Source organism: Hyaena hyaena, unplaced genomic scaffold (genome assembly GCF_003009895.1).
Source record: "Hyaena hyaena isolate Hyena2069 unplaced genomic scaffold, ASM300989v1 scaffold_144, whole genome shotgun sequence".
Lineage (NCBI taxonomy): Eukaryota > Metazoa > Chordata > Mammalia > Carnivora > Hyaenidae > Hyaena > Hyaena hyaena.
The window spans coordinates 1,204,396-1,224,885 of NW_024080776.1; the positions used below are offsets into that span (position 1 = coordinate 1,204,396).

The following is a 20,490-nucleotide window of genomic DNA, read 5'->3' on the forward strand; positions in this document are numbered from 1 at the left end:
GTGTTTATGCCCATTTATGCCCGTGTGGCCGAAAGCTCAGGGGCCGTTGGGTGTGCTGGGCTTTTGCCCCAGGAAGAAGAACTGGAAGCACTGAGATGTTTGTTCTCTCCTCTCCTCCCTTCTGCTCCCTCCTGAAGGCCAAAGGGTTCCATCTGCTCACCTCAACTTGTCTTTCCTATTACATTCTTCCTTCTTAATGTATTTTTATTTACTTAAATTCAAGTTAGATCACACATAGTGTTATCACATTCTTTCTTTCTTTCTGATTCCACTTTCTATGGCCAGGCACACATCCCCCCCACAAGGTAAAGTGAGCAAAGGAACATTTTATCAGTATTTTATTTGGAGAAGATCTACAGTTTCACGAGAGACACTGAAGTTTTTCTCAAACGATAGAAAAAAGTTAAAAAAGAAAACAAATCTAGTGTCTTAGAAGAATAAAACGAGTCTCTTCAGCAAGCATCGGGCCTCCAGACTGGAGGACCAAGTGAAGCAGGAGTCACACACAGGAAGTTCCCATTTATCCAGTTTTAGGAAGAACACAAATGTCGTCTTGTCTCATTCTGTAAGGTTCCAAGTGGACCGGCTCGGCCTAAAACAGGCAGCAGGCAGACAGACACAGCCTCCGGGGCCGCGTCGGGGGCCGGGGTGGCTCACTCTCCAGGAGGCTGCATCTGTTTACAGAACTCGTCGAACTGCTGCTGCTCCAGCTCCGTCATGACTCGGTTGAGGGCGTAGATCTGAAGGGGACAAGAGACGTTAGCAGCGGAGGCAGCTGCTCAAGCCGTTGGCAGATACCACAGGCTGCATCAGCGGCAGATGCAGGGCCTGCGGCAATTAACGAGGGGAGAGTGATGAGGGAACACAAGACACAGCTACGGATTCCATCTGGAGCATGAGGAGAGAGGCGGGCAGGTGGCCTGATCTGGCTTTTGAAGCCTCAGTAGGATCTGGACAAGTAGAGTTTGCGGAAAGGACACCATCGGAGATGGGCAGGGGGTGGTATGATGGAATAAACAGAACGAAGAGTACAGGGTTCGTTCTGGAACCTTCAAGCATGCTCATATGAAGGATATTATAGAGTGTGGGGAGGTGGAGAAGCGCCGAGGATGCTGGAGCCTTACACGTCTGCTGAGGCGGCTGGACTTGGGCCAGATCTGGAGAGCCAGCGAGACTGGTGTGCAGGGAAGCGACCCGATCACATCTCTGCTTTGGGAAAGGTAACCGGGGACCATGTGAGGGATCAGACGGGGGACAAAGAGACTACAGGCCACTTTATGAGGCATCATCACATAGTCCAGGGGGGAGGTGGTGAGAACATGGTGTAGGGCGGGCAGTGGCGGTGGAAGGAAAATCGCAAGAGACTTTTGGGTGACAGGTGGGGTGTCTACCTCATTCCTCACCTTTATCCTTATGGTGCTGATCTGTCCACTAAAGAACAGAAGCATCACAAAACTCCCCACGTTGTAGGAGACAAAACTGAAGGAGTGTGTTTGTGTGGAGGGATATCGCTTGGATCAATTTAAGAGAAGACAAGAAAGGGGGAAAAGAGAAACTGAGCAGTGAGACAAATAGAAAACACAAAGAGCAGAAAAGGCAACCAAATGTGCAAGAGAGGATCACTAACCATGCGAGATGGTTCTTTGAAAGCAGCAGAGAAAATCCTGCAAACCTATGGCAGGGTGAACAGAGATGAAAAGGGGGAGACACAAACATGATTAGCATCAAAAAGAAAACATAATCACTGATCTGATGGAGACTACATCCAAGTATTATGAACTTTGTGTCAGTAAGTTTGAAAACTTAAAATGAAATAAACTCCTACAAAGAATAAAATGATCGAAACTGACTCCATAGAAGGTGTGAATGAGCCTATAATCCCCTCATGTGTCTCCGGGGTGAGACCCTGTCATCACCAAGGAAAGTGGGGATCCCCCACAGTGACAGAGACAGTTACAAATAACACAAATGATCCTCAAAAAGCAGAATACTGACGGTTAAAACGGTTAACTTTTAGGTTATGTGTACTTTCCCACAATGACAATAAATACATACATCTGAATAGCTAAGGACAAAAAAAAAGAAGCTAAGTGAAGACAGCCATTCACAGAAGGTAGTAACATATATAAACATTCAGAAACATGCACAACGAGATAGTGTATTGTCAGGCCGCAGAATATTACATGGGGGTACCGAGAGAAAGAGTCAATTAGTACAGAACACTGAGGGTCCAGTCAGCATGAAATTAAGGAATTAGGCAATGCTAGTGGGAAGGGTTGGGGACAAGACCAGAGTGGGGCCTGAGAAGCTTGCATGTTCTATTTCTTCAGCTGGGTGGTAGGCACAGGGTTGTTTTATCCATCTTCTGCAGTTTTAGAAAATATTTTTAAATGTTTTATTTATTTTTAAGAGGGAGAGAAAGACAGAGTATGAACGGGTGAGGGGCAGAGAGAGAGGGAGACACAGAATCCTCGAGGCAGGCTCTAGGCTCTGAGCTGTCAGCACAGAGCCTGACGTGGGGCTCGAACTCATGAACCATGAGATCATGACCTAAGCCAAAGTCAGAAGTTTAACTGACTGAGCCACCCAGGCGTCCCTTATTCATCTTCTTTAAGCTGCACACAATACATATACATATGAATACACGCTTCTTGTGTATTATATATAGATTAGTATATATGATATATATACTGGTATACATATAATATTATATATTTGAACCTCTGCTTCATCCATTCATGCTTCACTGAGCATTTTAATCTGCATATGACTGAGCTGGGGGCTCAGAAGGATATGAAGTAGCTTCCTGGAGACCTTCAGATCCAGAGGGCAGACTGGCAGAAGGGAAAATTAAAAAAGCAGAGAAAGAAGGGACTCAGGATAGGGCAGCAGCTCTGAGCCAAGGAATGACTTTGGAGAAGGAAAGGGTTGCTAACAGTGTCAAACAAACACTGCTTCACAGCCACATGTGCCCTCTGTTCCCATTTACCGCTCACATCGCTCCCTCACATCTAACATTCTAGAATGTGCCATCTTTGTAGAACTGAATGGAAACTGTATCTCTTCTTCCCCCCAGGGCTCTTGTCACATTCCTATTTTAGGAGATTACATTCCAGGCAGCACAGATAAAGCAAACAGCAAGGCCACTGTAAGGCAAAGCAAAAAGCAGGAGCCGAAGGTCAGATTTAGCTCACAGTCCTGCCCCTCAATCCCTTCGTAACTAGGGGTTCTGTGCTTTAAAGTGAGGATAATACCTTCTACCTCACAAAGTCACTATTTTCTATCTCCTGCCTTGTGCCAGGCAGGATTTACAACGGTCAGAGCAATGGGAGTAGCAATAAGCCCTAGTGTGAGGATACACGTGGTCATGCATGTGCGGGCCGGCCCCGTGCCTGGCAATGTTACATTTCAGTATTCCAATATTCCACCGCGGCACATCCCCACAAACACGGTCAGTCCTGCAGTTCAGAGTGCTCACAAATAAAAGCAGCCCAAGTGCCTGGAAGCACGCGGTCCCTGCTTGCAGCCACTCACTGCTGCTCCCTCCATGCCACGCCCCGTGCTAAGTGCCTGACATACATTCCTGTTACTCGTAACAATCCTGGGAGGCAGAGGTCATCATCCTTTGTGTACCAAGGCGGGACCGGGGTTCCGAGAGACAAAGCATCTTGGCCCATGGGAAGACCTGGGGTTCCCAGAGGGGTGGGGATTTGGAGTTGGGACTAATAAACCTAACCTGTGGAACCTCCCCAGAAGGATGTCAGTAAGGACGCGGAGAATGTCGTCGACAGCACCTATCCTTACGGTGTGCACAACGGCCAGCTGTCTCAGGCTTGTTTCTTAGAGCAACCCTCACACTGTTCCCAAAGCGCAATGCAGTGAGAACATCCGGGGCCTGGATCCAGGTGGGGAGGGGCGGTGAAGAAGGGGAGAATACCTGGTTAGAATCTAGGTCCGTAGCTCTCGGACGGTCTGTCTTAATCCAAAGGTGGATTTTAGTTTACTTATATAAAGCACCTCCCCTACTGAACACAAGTCCATGAAGGCAGGCATTCTGCCTGGTCCAGTCAGGGATCTCAAGCTCCTGCAACTGTGCCTGGCACCTAGTAGCAGCTTAGTATTTAATGAACGGATCAAATCAACAAAAATGTGAAGTCTTCCGCTACCAAGTAGGAAAAGTGAGGAATGAGAACTGTCTAACACTGCTAATGCGAGGGCACACTGTACCATCTCTTTGACGGCAATGTCTAGTACAACTGAAATATGCACAGCGATTCTACTTCTAGTTATAGATGCTCTACGGAAATTCTAGCACGGGTGCCAAAGCGTCTGTGACATGTACAAGTTTTTCACTACAGTGATATCTGTAGTAGCAAAAATCTATAAGTAATTTAAATGTTCATTATTGGAAGAATGGGTAAATATACCAAAGTGGATTCATAAAACAGACTACTGGATCTCTCTCTTTTTCTCCTATGCTCATATCTTTTGTTTCTTAAACAAAGAAACTGACTCTTAACTATAGAGAACAAATTGATGGTTATTAGAGGGGAGGTAGGGTGGGGGGATGGGTCAGATGGGTGATAAGCATCGGGTGATGTATCAAAGTGTTCAATCACTAAATTGTACACCTGAAACGAATATTACACTATATGTTAACTAAGTGGAATTTAAATAAAAATTTAAAAAATAAAAATAGACTACTGTAAGTAGTGATAAGGAATAAACTAACTACATTATTATAATAACATGAATAATTCCAAAAAACATAATGTTAGCAAAGGGTCAAAGAAAACACAGAATTTTATTTTTTACTTATTTATTTTTCTTTTTTTAAAGGAGGATTTTGTCAGTTTTTAATGTTTTTTTTTAAATGTTTATTTATTTTTGAGAGAGAGAGAGAGAGTGAGCATGAGTGCATGAGTAGGGGAGGGGCAGAGAAAGGAGAGAGAGAATCCTAAGCAGGCTCCACGCTGTCAGCACAGGGCCCAATGTGGGGCTCAAACTCATGAACTGTAAGATCATGACCTGAGTCGAAGTCAGATGCTTAACCAACTGGGCCACCCAGGTGCCCCTACTTATTTATTTTTTGATAATTTTTTTTTAAAGATTTTATTTTTAAGTAATCTCTACGCCCAGCAGGGCTTGAATTCACACCTCCACAATCAAGAGTTGTAGACTCCCACTGACTAAGCCAGCCGGGTGTCCCAAAACATAGAATTTTATTAATATAAAATTTTAAAACACAAAAGGACACTGTATATTGCTCGAGGACATCTATAAATATATTTGAGTGTAAAAGCATAAAACATTATAGTGGTTGCCCACAGCCAGGGAAAAAGGGCGTTAGACAGGAAATGGACAAAGAGAACTTCAAATTCATATGTAATTTTTATTTATCTGAAAGACTCCAGGCGAATATGACAAAATACTAACCACCACCCATCTGGGGTGCTGAGTGCGTACGTAGGTGTCTAATAGTCTGTTCTTCTATATTTTTTAATGTCTCAAAAAAGGAACAAATGAAATGGCTAGAAAGAGGAAAGACAGCGCAGCAAGCCTCCTTCTGATATTAAATACTAAAATAAAACTACCCATGTCTGGATGTGCTTCGACAAAGGCAGCGCAAACAGCTTAGCTTTTCATTCTCAAGTTGACGACTGAACAAAGGAACAGGCCTGGTGGCTCTAGGACTCGGGGCTCTTCCCGTTGTGAGCAGCTCGCTGCTCACGGGCCAAATCCTGAACATCTGTGCTTGGGGGCATCCAACGCTTGTTGCCTCTCACTCTGACCCTCCTTCCCTTGTCCCTTCTCTTTTCCCTTTCTCCCGTCCACAAAGGCTCTGCACCAGGAATCACATGGGGCCGCTCAGGGCTCTGACACTAACCTGGCGGGAGACTCTGGGCTGCCACTCCATCATTCTGGACCTCAGTGATCTCCTCCCGGGAGAACCTTTGCCTGGAAACAGGCAGCACTCTGCACCACCGTTCTCTCTCCTACGTCTCTATTCCAGAATCATCTCCAGCAGACTACAGGGACATCACCATCTTTATCTCACCTCTGCTCTCTGTCTTTGCTTCAGCTCCTGCTGGGCTGATTTCTGCTTGGCCTTCTCCACTCTGCTGACAGGTTCTTTAACTTTGGATTTTTCTTTGCGGGCAGGTGGATCCATGACTTGGCTTCCGAACGCTTCTTAGCGCTGACCTGGATGATGCGGATGAGACTGATGAACAACAGAAGGAAGGAAAGAAAAGAAAAAGAACTGCCAGTCACTCCCCTAACTAATCCCCCGAGCTCAGCGCCTTCCTTTGACAGAGAAGGCAGAGCGGCCCCGTGAAAAGGGTGCTGGATTTGGTGGAGTAAGACTGAATCCCACCGCCATGACCTTGCTGGGCGTCACTGGGCGAACCGTTATAATATTCCATTTTTCTGTGTTTTCAAATTTCTAAGAAAAAAAGCAAGAAACGAATAAAACTAATAGAAAGAGAAAAGAGAGTGCGCCAAACTTTCTCCTGATGGTAAATGCTTAAATAAAATCCCCTCCCCACTCTGAGCCTGTTTCCTGTCTGCAAAATGGGACAACAGCCATTCCCTGCCTCCTTCCAAGGCCTGTGGCGCGAGGACCAAAGTCAGAGGACCTGTGAAACGTTCACACACTGCAGCGCTGTTCTAACGGTGCGCACACGGGGGCCCGGCGGGGCGAGCCAGCCCAAGCCTGGGAGCGGGGCTGCGGGGAGGCCCAGGCCTCGTGCGGTCTCCGGCCCCCGACCCGGCGCCTTCCACCCCCAGCCGGCCCGACAGTTACGGCCCGGCTCCGCCGAAGGGTCCCCGCCCGGGCCCTCCGCCCGCCAGCAGCCCAAGCCCGGCCCCGGGGTACGCCTCCCCGCCCGCCGCTGCCCTCTCCGGGGACAAGATGGCGACGTGCGGCGATCCGGAGTCGGCACCGGCGCTTCTCGCCGCGGGACTCCGGGGCCCGGCCGCGTCGCCAGCAAGACCCCACGCGGGACACCAGGCCTTTCCCTACCTCCGGGCTTGGACTCGCTAGCCCGCCGCGCCTAGGATTGGGCAGGGCCGGGGGCGGAGCCGGGAGGCGGGGCGGGGGGGGGGGCTGGCTCGCTCTGAGGCCCCGCCCCCGGTAGTCGCGCGTGCGCAGAGAGCACATCTGGACATAACCAAGTCCTTCCAGAGTGTGCAGAGGCAGAGGTGACAACAAAGGCTTTTTCTGGAATATTTTCTGGGACAGCTGCTAGGCTTTGAAGAGTGAGATCTCAAGCCCGGGAGGAGAATTGTAACTTTCTGGCCGTCACTATTCTTAATTAGAAAAATGGGGATGGTGGCCGTCTTTTTGCTTTACGAGGTTGTTAGGAAGACCAAGGGAGGTCCTGATGGCCACAGTGTTTCGAAAAAGGAAATCAGGACAGAAATGTAAATAACCAATATAAACATAGAGAAACGTTCAAGCTCATCGATAATATATAATTATACAATTACATTTTTTATAGTTACAATTTACAATCTTTTAAAATACTTTTACAAATTAAAATAGTTGGCTATCATTTCTCATTTATTAGAAGATTTGAAGAAAATGGTAGGTAAATGCTTTGACAACAGAAATCTTGTTCAGTCTAATAATAATAGTAATAATAATGATAATGGCTGCCTCACTTCTGGGCTGATGATGTTCCACTTACTGTTCTTAGAGCTTCACATTTATTAACTCGTTTCTTCCTGTTGATAAGTATGTATGATAATGTACATGTATGGTAACATGTTATTATCCCCATTTTACAGATAAGGGAACAGAGGCACAGAGAGTTAAGTGATTTGTCCGTGGTCACACAGCTAGTAAGCACCCCAGCAAGTATTTCAGCCAGGATTCAGGATAGGACAATGGCCTATCGGGAGAAAAATACGACGGTCTAGACCCCCTAATTTTGTTCCTTTAAGGACTAAGCAAGGATTGAAACAGTTGATGGATGATAAGCAGGGAGCTGTTCAATGGATATAGACTTTGAATTCTGCAAGATGAAAAAGTCCTAGAGATCTTTTGCACAAGAATGTGCGTATGTTTAATACCACTGTACTGTACACTTACATAAGATGGGAAATTTCGTGGGTTTTTTCTCCACCACAATAATAACAAAAGCACAAGCTTGGACTCAGCAGTTCCACTTCTAAGTTGTCCTAACTAAATAATTAGATATAGCACTATTCTTAAGAGTGAAAAACTGGAAACAATCAAAATAATTGTAATAGGGGTTGATTAAGTAAATCATAGGATAGGTGTCATGGGATTCTATGCAGTCATTAAAATTACATGGAAGAATATTTATTGACATAATAAAAGTTTTTAGTGAATGAAAAAGTTTAAAAGGGGAACATACCACGTGATCATACATTTGTTTTATTTTTTCAAAAAAGATTATTCTATACATATGGAAAAAAGGCCGGGTGAAAACATACTAACATGTGAATCGAGATTACTTTGAGAGTAGAGGAGATTTTTATCTTCTTTGTGCTTTTCTGTATTTTCCAAAATTTCTGCAATGAACACTTGTACTTTAGCAAGATTTATACTTTCTTCTTTTAATCAGAAGGAAGTCTAATACATGTCATTTTAAAATGCTATACACATGTTGATTGGATTATTGTTAATAATAAAAGTAGTCCGGTTAGACTAGATTATATTACAGCTGGAAACAGGGAATGGACCTTCGGAAAACCTTAGAAAGCCATCTAAAACAGACTGGATGTAAGGGATGAAGGAGTGGAAAAGCCGAAGTAGAAGATTTGGAAAAATAGTGGAGCCACTGATAAAAGTGAAGGTATGCTGAGTTGTTCTGGGAAAGGATGAGGAAGAGGGTAAATTAGAGGGGTGTGTGTGTGTGTGTGTGTGTGTGTGAAAAAGAGAGAGAGAGAGAGAGAGTTTATACTTGAGGTGGCAATAGGCAAGAACAGTTGTCTAGCTCCAGAAAGGTACAGGTGTAGGGACACTGGTTTGGGATTCTTCATCAGGAAGGTGAGGCTGGAGTCTGGAAGGAGTGGGAGTCCAGAAGAGAAAGGAGTGAAAATCCCCTCCCCCTTCTTCCTCTGTGATTTTATGATATCTATCTGTTTATCATCTGTCATCTTTTTGTGATCATCAACAGACTGCTGGCCAGTGTGCATAATTCCCTAGTTGGCTGAGTCAACTACACCTTATAGTTGAGGTGTATACCATACTAAGATTACATTCACTTTATTGAATAACTTTTTTTCCCCCTAGAGTAAAAAATTGCCTTTTTTTTTTTCATTCACTTAGTTACGTATACATCTATTGTTAATTCTCCCCCCAAATTCTCCATCTGGACTATAAAACATCTCTTGATCTGGTCACGGGAATCTGGTTGATCTTTCAATTTTTTTCTTCCCCCTTGGAGATATCATTCCTTAGGCCCATCCTCCTCTCTCCAAATTATTGTCTTGGCCTCATGATGCAACTATTGTCGTAGGATTTCCCCTAACCACATTCTGGGGATTCCCATCACTTCTCTCCGGTGCCAAATCTGCTATCTCCTGGATCTTTGTATTCATGGTTTATTCTCTCATTTTAGAAGAGTGCATTCTCCAGTAACCTCCCAGGAAGGAGCTCATGGGAGGTAAAGGTTTGAAACCGTGCTTGTCTAAAAATGGTTTTGTTTTACTCTCATCTTTGACAGTTTGGCAGGGTACAGATTTCCAGGTTGGAAATTGTATTCTCTTGGAATTTTAAAAGCCTTGATCCATTGTCATTTAACTTCTCATGTGGCTAGCTAGGCTTTTGAGAAGTCTGATTTTTATTCTGATTTCTTTTACTTCCTACGTAATTTTTGTTTGTTCATTTGTTCTCCAGAAGTTTTTAGGTATATATTTTTCCTTCATCCTTGGTGTTCTGAAGCCTCGTAATAACATGGCATGGTAAGTCTTTTTCATTCATTGTGCTAGACACTCCCTTTCAATCAGGAAACGTGTAGTGTTCGATTTTGGGAGACTTTCTCTGTGATCGATTCCTTTGTTTTAAAATCTTTTCTTTCTCATTTTCCACCTCTTGGTTTCACTTATTCTAGTTTATAAGAGATTTTCCTGAACTTCATCCTCTGCTTCGTCTGTTGTTCTCATTTCTGCTATAAAATTGTGATTTCTAAGAGTTTTTCCTGGTACCTGACTTTTCTTTTGGCAACCTCTTGCTTTCATATTGTGGATTCAGGACCTTCTCTCATTTCATATACCTGAGGACATCAGTTGTAATTTTCTGCCTTTTCCTTCCACCTCCTAGATTGTTTTTTTGTTGTTTATATTGGTCTCTAGCTTTGAAGTTGAAGGCTTTCCTCAGATAGTGGTAATACCTACTAAATATTGGGTGTAAAATACTCTGTTCTGAGTATTTTACATGTTTTAACTCATTTAATACTTATACTCTCCCAGTGAGGTAGTGACCATTCCTATCCTCAATTTACTGATAAGGAAACTGAGACACAGAAAGGTTAAGGCTCTCATTCAGGACACACAGCTTGGAAGTGAACCTGAACCCAGTCAAACCTCCAGCTTTCCAAATCACAAGAAATATGAGGGATAGAGAAAGAAATTAAATGATACCACTAGAAAGCAATCAGCCAAATCCAGAATGTGGGACATTGTACAGGACAAATGTCTAAGTTTTACCAATAATCAAGGTATAAAGAAAAAATTTTTAAAAGAAGGGCAAAGAGATCATTATGGAATAAAGGCACTTTAGAAACCAAACCACAAAATGTAACATGTGCATCTTGTTTGGATGCAGATTTGAACAAACCAGGTATAAAAATACTTGTCTGACACTATCAAAAATGTGTGAACATAGACTGGATATCAAATAATATCAAGGATTATGATGTACGTGTGTGTGTGTGTGTGTGTGTGTGTGTGTGTACCTTAAATGGATTATATTTTTAGAATTTGCCATACTGGAAATTAAACTAAGAAATTTTAAATATAATCATTATTTCATTTAGACATGTTACTTACATGTTAACATAAAATATGTTTTATGGGAACAGCTATTTTCTGTTCTAATTTCTGTAAAAAATTAGTGAGAAGAGTGGCATTATTCCACACGTCTGTACATCTTTTAAGTGTCTGGCTCTTGGATTTGATCTGCTGCAGTAGGCTGTGTGGTTGAAGTGGCTGTGACTGGGAAAGGAGCATTTCAATTGCCTTCTCAAGTAATTGTGGATATTCTTCTTTGATACTATAGCCAAACTTTGGCAAATGCAGTAGTTTCTGAAAGGTTATTACAGCATGGGATCTGAAGCCATACCGGTGAACCTTTCTTGTCTTTTTTCCTCACAGCTTTACTGGGATATAATTTGACATATAGGTGTACAGCTTGTAGATTTGATGCCCTTGTATATTGCAAAATGATTACCACCGTAAAGTTAGCTAATACCTCCATCATGTCACATAATTACCATTTCTTTGTTGCGGTGGGAACCTTTAAGATGTGCTCTCCTAGCAACTTTCGAATGTATAATCCACCAATGAACTTTTCATACTCTGAAAAGTATGAAGAGAAACTCACTGGTTTCTCTTGCATTTTGAATAGATATTTTACCTTTGCATGATTGTGTCAAGACTTGCGTTAGTCATTTGGAAGTCATTGGCTCACTGAGTTATGAAGGTCTTTCAAATGTTGACACATTTCATTACATAACATCAAAAAAATCACTAATTATTGTCACTACCAATCTCATGCGCATGATCTTTTTTTTTTTTTTTTAATCGGGAAGCTATCAAGCCCACAGTGGCAGGTGAAATGTCAACACAGTGAAAAAAGCAAATAACAGTTTAGTATGATTATGAACGTAAGAATACCGGGGGACCTCATGAAAGGGTCTCAGGGGCTTCCGGAGTTCATGGACCCCCACAGACCCCACACACTGCTCTCCTAGAGAAACTCTTGCACATGTGAACCAGGAAAGAATGTTCCTGGCACACAGTTTGTAAAAGCAAAGGCCCTGGGACAGCCCACATTTTTATCAATGAGGGAATAGACACACTGTTGGTATATTCATACAATATCTACCACCCAGTGGTGAATGAATGTACCAGAGCTCTGCGAATCAAGCTGGATGAACTTCAGTATTTTAATCTGTACTCCACCAAAAAGCAGAGTGTGAACCAAGTCCTTCAGTGCAAGAGTTAGGAGGTGATTCCAGGAATCAGGAATGGTGAGAAGGATGGGGCGCCTGGGTGGCTTAGTCGGTTAAGCGTCCGACTTTCGCTTAGGTCATGATCTCGCGGTTCGTGGGTTCGAGCCCCGCGTCGGGCTCTGTGCTGACTGTCAGCTCAGAGCCTGGAGCCTGTTTCAGTCTGTGACTCCCTCTCTCTCTGACCCTCCGCTGCTCACGCTGTCTCTCTCTCTCTGCTAGAAATAAATAAAATATTTAAAAAAAAAAAAGAATGCACATTTTATTGGGTTTTTTTTCCTTCTCACCATTCCTTTTTTTTTTTTTAATATTTTTTTTATTTTTTTTTAAATGTTTTATTTATTTCTAGGAGACAGAGAGAAAGACAGCGTGAGCAGGGGAGGGTCAGAGAGAGAGGGAGTCACAGACTGAAACAGGCTCCAGGCTCTGAGCTGGCAGTCAGCACAGAGCCCGACGCGGGGCTCGAACCCACGAACCGCGAGATCATGACCTAAGTGAAAGTCGGACGCTTAACCGACTAAGCCACCCAGGCGCCCCTAAAATGTGCATTCTTGAGCTAATGATATCTGTGCGCTTCTGTGCTCATTTCCTCTGGGAACTCTCTAAGGTGTCATTTAGCATACAGCTCAGAACTGTCCCTCTGAGGGTGTGAAGCTGGAGCATTTTCCACCGATGCCTGTCACTGCCCAGTTGATCCCTTCGGGGCATCAAGGTTCCTGAGCTCCTGGGCGGCACACAGGTTGAACAGCCTTCCCAGGCTTTGTGGAGACCCGAGTCAGATAAGCAAAGAGACACTGTGTCTTTGATGTGGCACGCTGGCAGCTTGCCAGCAAGTTTCAGCTACCCCAGGATCAGGGGAGGGGATATGGTGTGGGCCACCACAGACGTGTGCTAGACTCAGAAACTAAGGTTGAGTGAAAAAAAGGAAATCACAGGGACTTACGTACGATGTATTCCATTTTTATTTATTTAAAAAAAATTTTTTTAATGTTTTATTTATTTCTGAGAGAGAGAGACAGTGTGAGCAAGGGAGGGTCAGAGAGAGAGGGAGACACAGAATCTGAAACAGGCATATTCCATTTTTACAAAGTTCACAAATAAATAGAGATATATAATACATTATTAAGGCCACAACTATGGGTATTGTTAATATGCAGCTATGGATGTTATGACAGCAAGGCGGGCAGGAGAGGGTTTATCACAGGTTGGGAGACAGTAAGCAAGTCTGTTTGCCAGAAAGCACATGTCAGGGTGCAGCTGGAGATAAAGGTGGTGGGTTCAGGAAGGTGGTTAATTGGTGAGTGTCTCTGAAACCAATCTTCAATTTTACTCTAATACAGAAAGTAAAGGGGTGCCGGGGCGCCTGTGTGGCTCAGTCGGTTAAGCCTCCGACTTTGGCTCAGGTCATGACCTCACAGTTTGTGGGTTCGAGCTCCGCCTCAGGCTCTGTGCTGACAGCTCAGAGCCTGGAGCCTGTTTCAGATTCTGTGTCTCCCTCTCTCTCTGCCCCTCCCCTGCTCACGCTGTCTCTCTCTCTCAAAAATAAATAAAACATTAAAAAAAATTTAAAAAAAGAAGGTAAAGGGGGCGAGCTTGTGAGAAAGAATGTGACAGGATGTAAATACATCAAAGGGAATCACTCCACAGTTAGCCTGGGAGGGGAAGGAGGCTGCGGGGGTGAAGGTCCCTCACACCAGGTAGCACTGGGAGGTTCCCTCGCTTTTTAGGGAGCCTCCTCTTTGCTCGGTTCCTTTATCAGGGGCTGACAGGCAGGGTGTGGCTGGTTGGTGTATAGGAGGCAGCTAGAGCGGAGTGTGTGGGGCAGGAGAAGCCCCTGGCTGAGGCCTGAGAAGAAAACATGAACTCTTCCCAGGTTCGCCTTAGCCCTTCCTGATGCTCCTGCCTGAAGCCTGATCTCCGTGGATGGACGGAGGGAGCGTTCCCAGCGTGGACAGTCCGGGTCCCCTGGCGCAGGACAAAGGGCCCCTGATTCCAGAGGTGGTGAGTCCTTCTCCCTCTCCTCTTCCTTCTTCTTACTCCTTTGACCTTTTTCAGGATCCTCAAGTTTGTTGGAGAAACTATCCCCTTTCTCTTCAGTCACAAGTACATTTTAGAAGACAAAATGGCGCAAGTGGAAATGAACATTAAAGGATGAGGGACAAGGGGGCTGGATGGGTTTTGTCTAAAGACTCTCATGTATTTAGTCCTTCTTATGAGCCCGGTCCTTGCTGTGTGCACTCAGACTGATCATTTGTAGATTTGTGGTGTCTTCTTAGCCTGCTTGGAGTTGTCAAGGGAACTTCCATTGCATGGTTTTGTTTTGTTTTGTTTTGTTTTCTGATTTAGAAGTTTTTGAAATTAAACTCTTTAAAACTTAAATATAAATGAGTGCCTGGGGACAAAATATTTCCAACATGTGCTGTAGAAAAAAATTTGTTACTATATGAAGAATTTTGCAGCCATTAAAGAGACAAATGTTCACATAAAAAAATGGACAGAATATTTAGGCAGATAACTGACAAAGCCCAAATAATAAGTAAGTAATCAAAAACATAAATTAAAACTGGGGCGCCTGGGTGGCTTAGTCGGTTAAGCGTCCGACTTTCGCTTAGGTCATGATCTCGTGGTTCATGGGTTCGGGCCCCGCGTCAGGCTCTGTGCTGACTGCCAGCTCAGAGCCTGGAGCCTGTTTCAGTCTGTGACTCCCTCTCTCTCTGACCCTCCCCTGCTCACGCTGTCTCTCTCTCTCCTAGAAATAAATAAAACATTAAAAAAAATTAAAAAAAAAAACATAAATTAAAACAAAACACCACTGATTTTTTTAAAAAGAGATACCATTTGGGGTGCCTGGGTGGCTCAGTCGGCTGAATGTCCAACTTCGGCTCAGGTCATGATCTCATGGTCCATGGGCTTGGGCCCCGTGTAGGGCTCTGTGCTGACAGCTCAGAGCCTGGAGCCTGCTTCAGATTCTGTGTCTGCCTCTCTGCTCTACTCATACCCTGTCTCTCTCTGTCTCTCAAAATATGAATAGAGACATTAAAAAAAATTTATGTAAATAAAAAATAAAAGAGATACCATTTTGTTATTCATTAAAATAACAAAGATTTTTTTTAAAGCATAAAGCCGTATGATGGCAATCTTGTGGGGAAACAAGCAATTTCCTAATTTTGGTAAATTAATATGACCTTTCTAGAAGGCAATTTGGCAGTGCAAATTAAAAGTCTCTCTATTGTAAAGATGGAAACCTCAAGGCCTAAGAGGTTGCTTAAAGTTACATACTAAAAAAAATAATAATAAATAAATAAAACAAAAAAAATTTTTAATTAAATTAAAGTTACAAAGTCAACAGTTAGGGACTAAACCAAGATTAGGGCTCAGACTTCTATCTGGCCCTCCATGCCTTATCTTGTAGCAATGCTTATAATAGCAATGTATTGGAAAACAACTTAAATATCCTACATTATAGATTTATTTTACAAATTCCCAAATATCCATGATATCCATGACACTTAAATCATTAAAAGAACATTTGATGGTATGGGAAAATGCACATAACGTAGTGTTTAGGAAAAATGTCAGATATCAACAGTATATACAGTATGGTCCAATTTTTAAAAAAAGTTTTATACATGCATGGAAAAATATTTGAGAAAACATATCTCTGGGTCAAGAGATTACAGATGATTTAAAAATTTTAGGGGCACTTGGGTGGCTTAGTCAGTTTAGCATCCAACTTTGGCTCAGGTCATGATCTCATGGATTGTGAGTTCAAGCCCTGCATCCGGCTCACTGCTGTCAATGCAGAGTCTGCTTCCGATCCTCTGTCCCCCTCTCACGTGCGCGTGCGCGCGCTCTCTCTCTGTCTCTCAAAAATAAACATTAAAAAAAATAAAATGTGCACTTAAAAAAGAAATAAAAATAAAAATTTTCTCCATTTTTTGATAATTTCTAGATTTTCTGTAATAAGTAGGATAGAAAAAGCAATACATTTTATTTAGTCAAAACTTTTATAAAATGGCTGAAATGCCATGGGACTATCTGTGAGCCGGAGCTGGCTGACTAGTGGGTGCCTGTCAGGACAGGAAACACCCATCCCAGAGGGCAGTGTGAGGGGCTCCCAGAATCTAAGAGAATTTGAGGCCACGACCAGGGAAGATAGTCAGGAAAAACGGCTTTTAGTTCCTTGAAGTTGGATAAGTACAAACCAAAAATTAAAATTCTGGTATAGCAATGACAAAATACCTAATTACGTCTAACAATGCATTTGGGGGACCTGCTGTACAACGGGGGGCTATAGCGGAGGTAGCACCCAGAAAGCCGGTGATGGAGGACTCCCACGTACCCTCTGCTCACCCTTTTCTATTTTCAGTCTTTTTCTTCTACCATCTTTTGTTTCCCCTCCCACTCAGGTTTCTTGTCCATCTGACTTGGAAACGCACATCTCATACCATGCATGGTTCTCCTTCAGCACTGCTCTGCCTCCGAAGGCTCTCAAAATTAGAATCTGACGAATCCTCCTCTTCACTCAATAATTTTGTAACCTTAGGCATCAAGTGTCCAAATTAAGTTATTTCTAGCAAAGGACTGCAAGACAAACACTCTTGACATCTAATTTTTCCTTTTCATAGTCTATTGGAGCTGGAAAGGTATTTAAAGCTCCATCTAATTAAAATTCTTAATTAAGTGAATTTCTTTTTTGCTAAATTTAGTTTTGTTTTATGTATTTTTATTATTGTATTCTGCTTTATTGATAAGTTAGGAAATAGATGAGAACAAATTGTCTATATTTGCAACACTTTAATTAATTACTTATTTGTAGTGTTTTTAATGTTTATTTATTTTTGAGAGAGACAGAGACAGAGTGTGAGTGGGGAAGGGGCAGAGAGAAAGGGAGACGCGGAATCTGAAGCAGGCTGTCAGCACAGAGCCCGACATATGGCTTGAACTCACGAACCATGTGATCATGACCTGAGCCAAAGTCAGATGCTTAACTGACTGAGCCACCCAGGCGCCCCACCAACACCTTAATTACTAACTATTCATATTTTATAGGACTTCTTATCAACTCCTTTCTTACAAACTCTTTAGTATAGTTATTATAATCATTGTAAATACGTTATTTTTGTATTTTGATTTTAACACATCATTATTAGTTTTCATTTGAAACACAGGCTTGATGAACTATAATTTACTTAGTCATTTCCTTATTGATGTATCTACTGATAGCCCAGTTTTTCACTTTTATAAACGTATTGCTGAGATCATGTGACCTTTTATAGTTGAGATTCTTTTCTTAGAATAGATTTCCAGAATATTTCTTACTGAATCAAAGACAAATACATTTCTTTTTTTTTTTTAATGTTTTATTTATTTTTGAGAGGGGGTGGAGGGGCAGAGAGAGAGGGAGACACTGAATCCGAAGCAGGCTCCAGGCTCTGAGCTGTCAGCACAGAGCCAGATGTGGGGCTTAAACTCACGAACTGCAAGATCATGACCTGAGCTGAAGTCAGACGCTCAACTGACTGAGCCACTCTGGCGCCCCAATTTATCCATGTTATACATTCCACTTACTTCCAGAAAGGATCCTGTCAGTTTGAATGCATGATACCCTGGTGTGTGCATGACTGCTTTTCCCATTCTAAGTGTAAAATGAAGAAAATAATACCTACTTTTCAGAGTTGTTGTCAATACCAAAGACAATCTATGTGGAGTACCTATGGGTGCAGTAAATGGGAGCTCTTGTTAATATAGAACAATTTCAGGGGCGCCTGGGTGGCTCATTCAGTTGAGTGTCCGACTTCAGCTCAGGTCATGATCTCATGGTTCATGGGTTTGAGCCCCATGTTGGGCTTTGGGCTGACAGTGTGGACCCTGCTTCAGATTCTGTCTCCCTCTCTCTCTGCCTATCAACAGCTCATGTTCTGTCTCTCTCAAAAATAAACATTAAAAAATTTTTTTAATTAAAAAATATAGAACAATATTAACAATTCAAAAATACATTTATGATTTAGTGTTACTTCAATCCTACATTAATATAATGTTGATTATGATAATATTGATATATGTTAACTGAGAACTTGGAAGAAAGGGGATTCCTGGCCAACCAGATTGAAGAATAAGTCCTGGAGATCAGTATGGTGACCAGATGGTTATTATCCATATAAGAAAATATGGAATAAAAAACCTGGCAGCACTTCTAAATTTTCCATCCTAGCTCTAAGGGGCCCTGCTGAACAGCTATGGCTTTAGCTTCTGGCTGTGGATGGGGGTAGGGAGAGTGGAGACGGCTGGGGGTGGGGAGAACACTTCTGGCTGTGCTTCTCTGCCTCCTGGGCTGTATGTGCTTTTTTTTTTTTTTTTTAAATGTTTAATGTTTTGTTTATTTCTGAGAGAGAGAGAGACAGCGTGAGCAGGGGAGGGTCACAGAGAGAGGGAGATACAGAATCCCAAACAGGCTCCAGGCTCTGAGCTGGCTATCAGCACAGAGCCCGACACGGGGCTTGAACCCACGAACTGCGAGATTATGACCTGAGCCGAAGCTGGACACTCAACTGACTGAGCCGCCCAGGTGCCCCTAAAAAAATTTTTTTTAATGTTTATTTTTTTGAGAGAGACAGACAGAACACGAGCAGGGGAGAGGCAGAGAGAGAGGGAGACACAGAATCTGAAGCAAGCTCCACACTCTGAGCTGTCAGCACAGAGCCCGATGTGGGGCCCAAACTCACAAGCTGTGAGATCATGACCCGATGCTTAAATGATTGAGCTACCCAGGCGCCCCTAGAGCCCATTCTCTTAATCACTAATAAACTATCTGAAACTAGGAAGATGGGGCTATGGGGGTCTCATTTGATTTCCAGCAGCCATCGTTCAGCTTGGAGCTCTGTGTCACTCTGGGCATGTCTACCCAAGGGGTGTTACAAAAGCACCTTCTAGTTGAGGGTTTGGGGGCTTGGGGCAACTCCAGGGGATCCTGGGCCCTGCCTACTTCCACCTTTGATGATAATTGACAAGGCGGAGAGCTTTTCTCCTTTCCGTAACTTCTCTAGTTCAGTTTCTGAGTAGCTGGTAACCTGTGGGAAAGTGGGTTGTATAGAGGGGGGGAAAAGGCCCTGATTGTCATCCTAACCTCACTGTGTCCTAGTGCTGTGTTGCCATTTGCAACCCTAAGGGATTAGAGGTGGGTATTTCATGCATCGTGATTGAAAAACAAAAACAAAACAAGCACAGCCCTGAAGCAGTGTGCTATTCATCACGAGAGAAGCAGAACCGGAAATTTGTTCTAAGCTTAAGTCCATCTTCAGTTTCTCAGCTTCCCTTTGACGGCCCCACCTCCTCCAAGTCCCATTTTGCCCTATTCCAAGACCTTCAGGGACCTGGCCTGAGGACTGCTACAAAAACCCTCCTCTTTAGAAAGGATTTGAAATCTTGGCGGAGAATTCAAGAGACATTATTGCTTCCTAGAGTGTTTTTTACATTTAAGCTTCAGCCCCAGTTGTGGCCTGAAAAGATTTGGCTCCTGCTAAAGGACTTTCAGGCAGTAGCAAGTAGGTGGGGAGAGTTTTATAGTAGCGAATCCTCTAGGGTGTCCTTGTGGTTAATGCACATGGTGATTTAGTAATAACAACGACAGCACTTTTATTGGGTGCTTTTTCTGCCCGGCATTTGCGGCAAGTGCTTCCCATGCGTTATCTCCTTGCATCTGGGAAGAAGCTTCCCCTTTTATAGATTAAGCACTGGAGGCCCACAGATATTAAACAATGTTTTCAGGGACACGGAGCTAGTGCATGAATGGAGCTAAGACTTGAATCCATTGTGGATGGAAGGGTAACTGTGGAAGGGCCAGCGCCAGGGCCTCGCCAAGCCTGGCTTGAGACACTAAATGCTAGCAGAAGCCAGTGTTCTGGCGTGCACCTGGTTAGTTCTAGGTGTGAGTTCTTGCTTCTCCAGACCCCTCCCCATGCCTTCGAAATCACACCCAGTGTCTCAGCCTCCCTGTCACCATGGCCCTCAGTCACGGCGTTTGTGGACAACCACGACGCCAGCCTCCATGTCGAGCACTTACCTCCTCCAGTCCTCACAATAATCCTGCAACGAGGCGGTTACTATACCCATTTTAAAGATGGAGAAACGGAGCCTCAGTCACAGGCTACTCAGAGAAGTTAAGCCACAGGTGTCCATGGAGGTAAGTGTCAGAGCTGCGCCCTGGGATTGCAGAGTGCCTGCTGCGCGGCCTGCACCTGCGCCCACCTCCTCCATGCCCCCCTTCCCACATCAAGCTCACCAGCCC

The 20,490-nt window shown here is 43.6% G+C and overlaps 2 protein-coding genes across 6 annotated transcripts in view; one reads left to right on the plus strand and one right to left on the minus strand.

The window, feature by feature from the left end:
* Positions 1-6,243, plus strand: part of TMEM269 (transmembrane protein 269) — a 28,687-nt gene extending 22,444 nt beyond the window's left edge. The window contains exon 6 of the mRNA XM_039238606.1: positions 6,163-6,243. Coding sequence (XP_039094537.1) covers positions 6,163-6,197 — 35 coding nt within the window. The 3' untranslated portion in view covers positions 6,198-6,243. The remainder of the gene's footprint in view (positions 1-6,162) is intronic.
* Positions 322-7,087, minus strand: LOC120236027 (small vasohibin binding protein). Of its 5 annotated transcripts, none has more exons than XM_039238610.1 (3): positions 7,025-7,087; positions 6,059-6,223; positions 322-740 (listed from the first exon to the last, which is right to left on the minus strand). In XM_039238610.1, the coding sequence occupies exons 2-3, from the start codon at positions 6,170-6,172 to the stop codon at positions 654-656; spliced, it is 201 nt and encodes a 66-aa protein (XP_039094541.1). In that variant the 5' UTR covers positions 6,173-6,223; positions 7,025-7,087; the 3' UTR covers positions 322-653. The 5 variants fall into 5 exon arrangements, with proteins under 5 accessions (XP_039094541.1, XP_039094543.1, XP_039094542.1 ...); XM_039238612.1 differs by having other exon boundaries at positions 6,059-6,204; positions 7,025-7,079; XM_039238611.1 differs by lacking the exon at positions 7,025-7,087 and adding an exon at positions 6,639-7,015 and having other exon boundaries at positions 6,059-6,204.
* Positions 7,088-20,490: the final 13,403 nt, after the last annotated feature.

Bases quoted from the DNA above. Each gene is read 5' to 3' on its own strand.
- LOC120236027 (XM_039238610.1), bottom strand. From the start codon at position 6,172: ATGGATCCACCTGCCCGCAAAGAAAAATCCAAAGTTAAAGAACCTGTC. The intron at 741-6,058 runs GTGAGATAAAGA...TGTCCCCTTCAG, and splicing joins AGCAAAGACAGAGAGCAGAG to ATCTACGCCCTCAACCGAGT.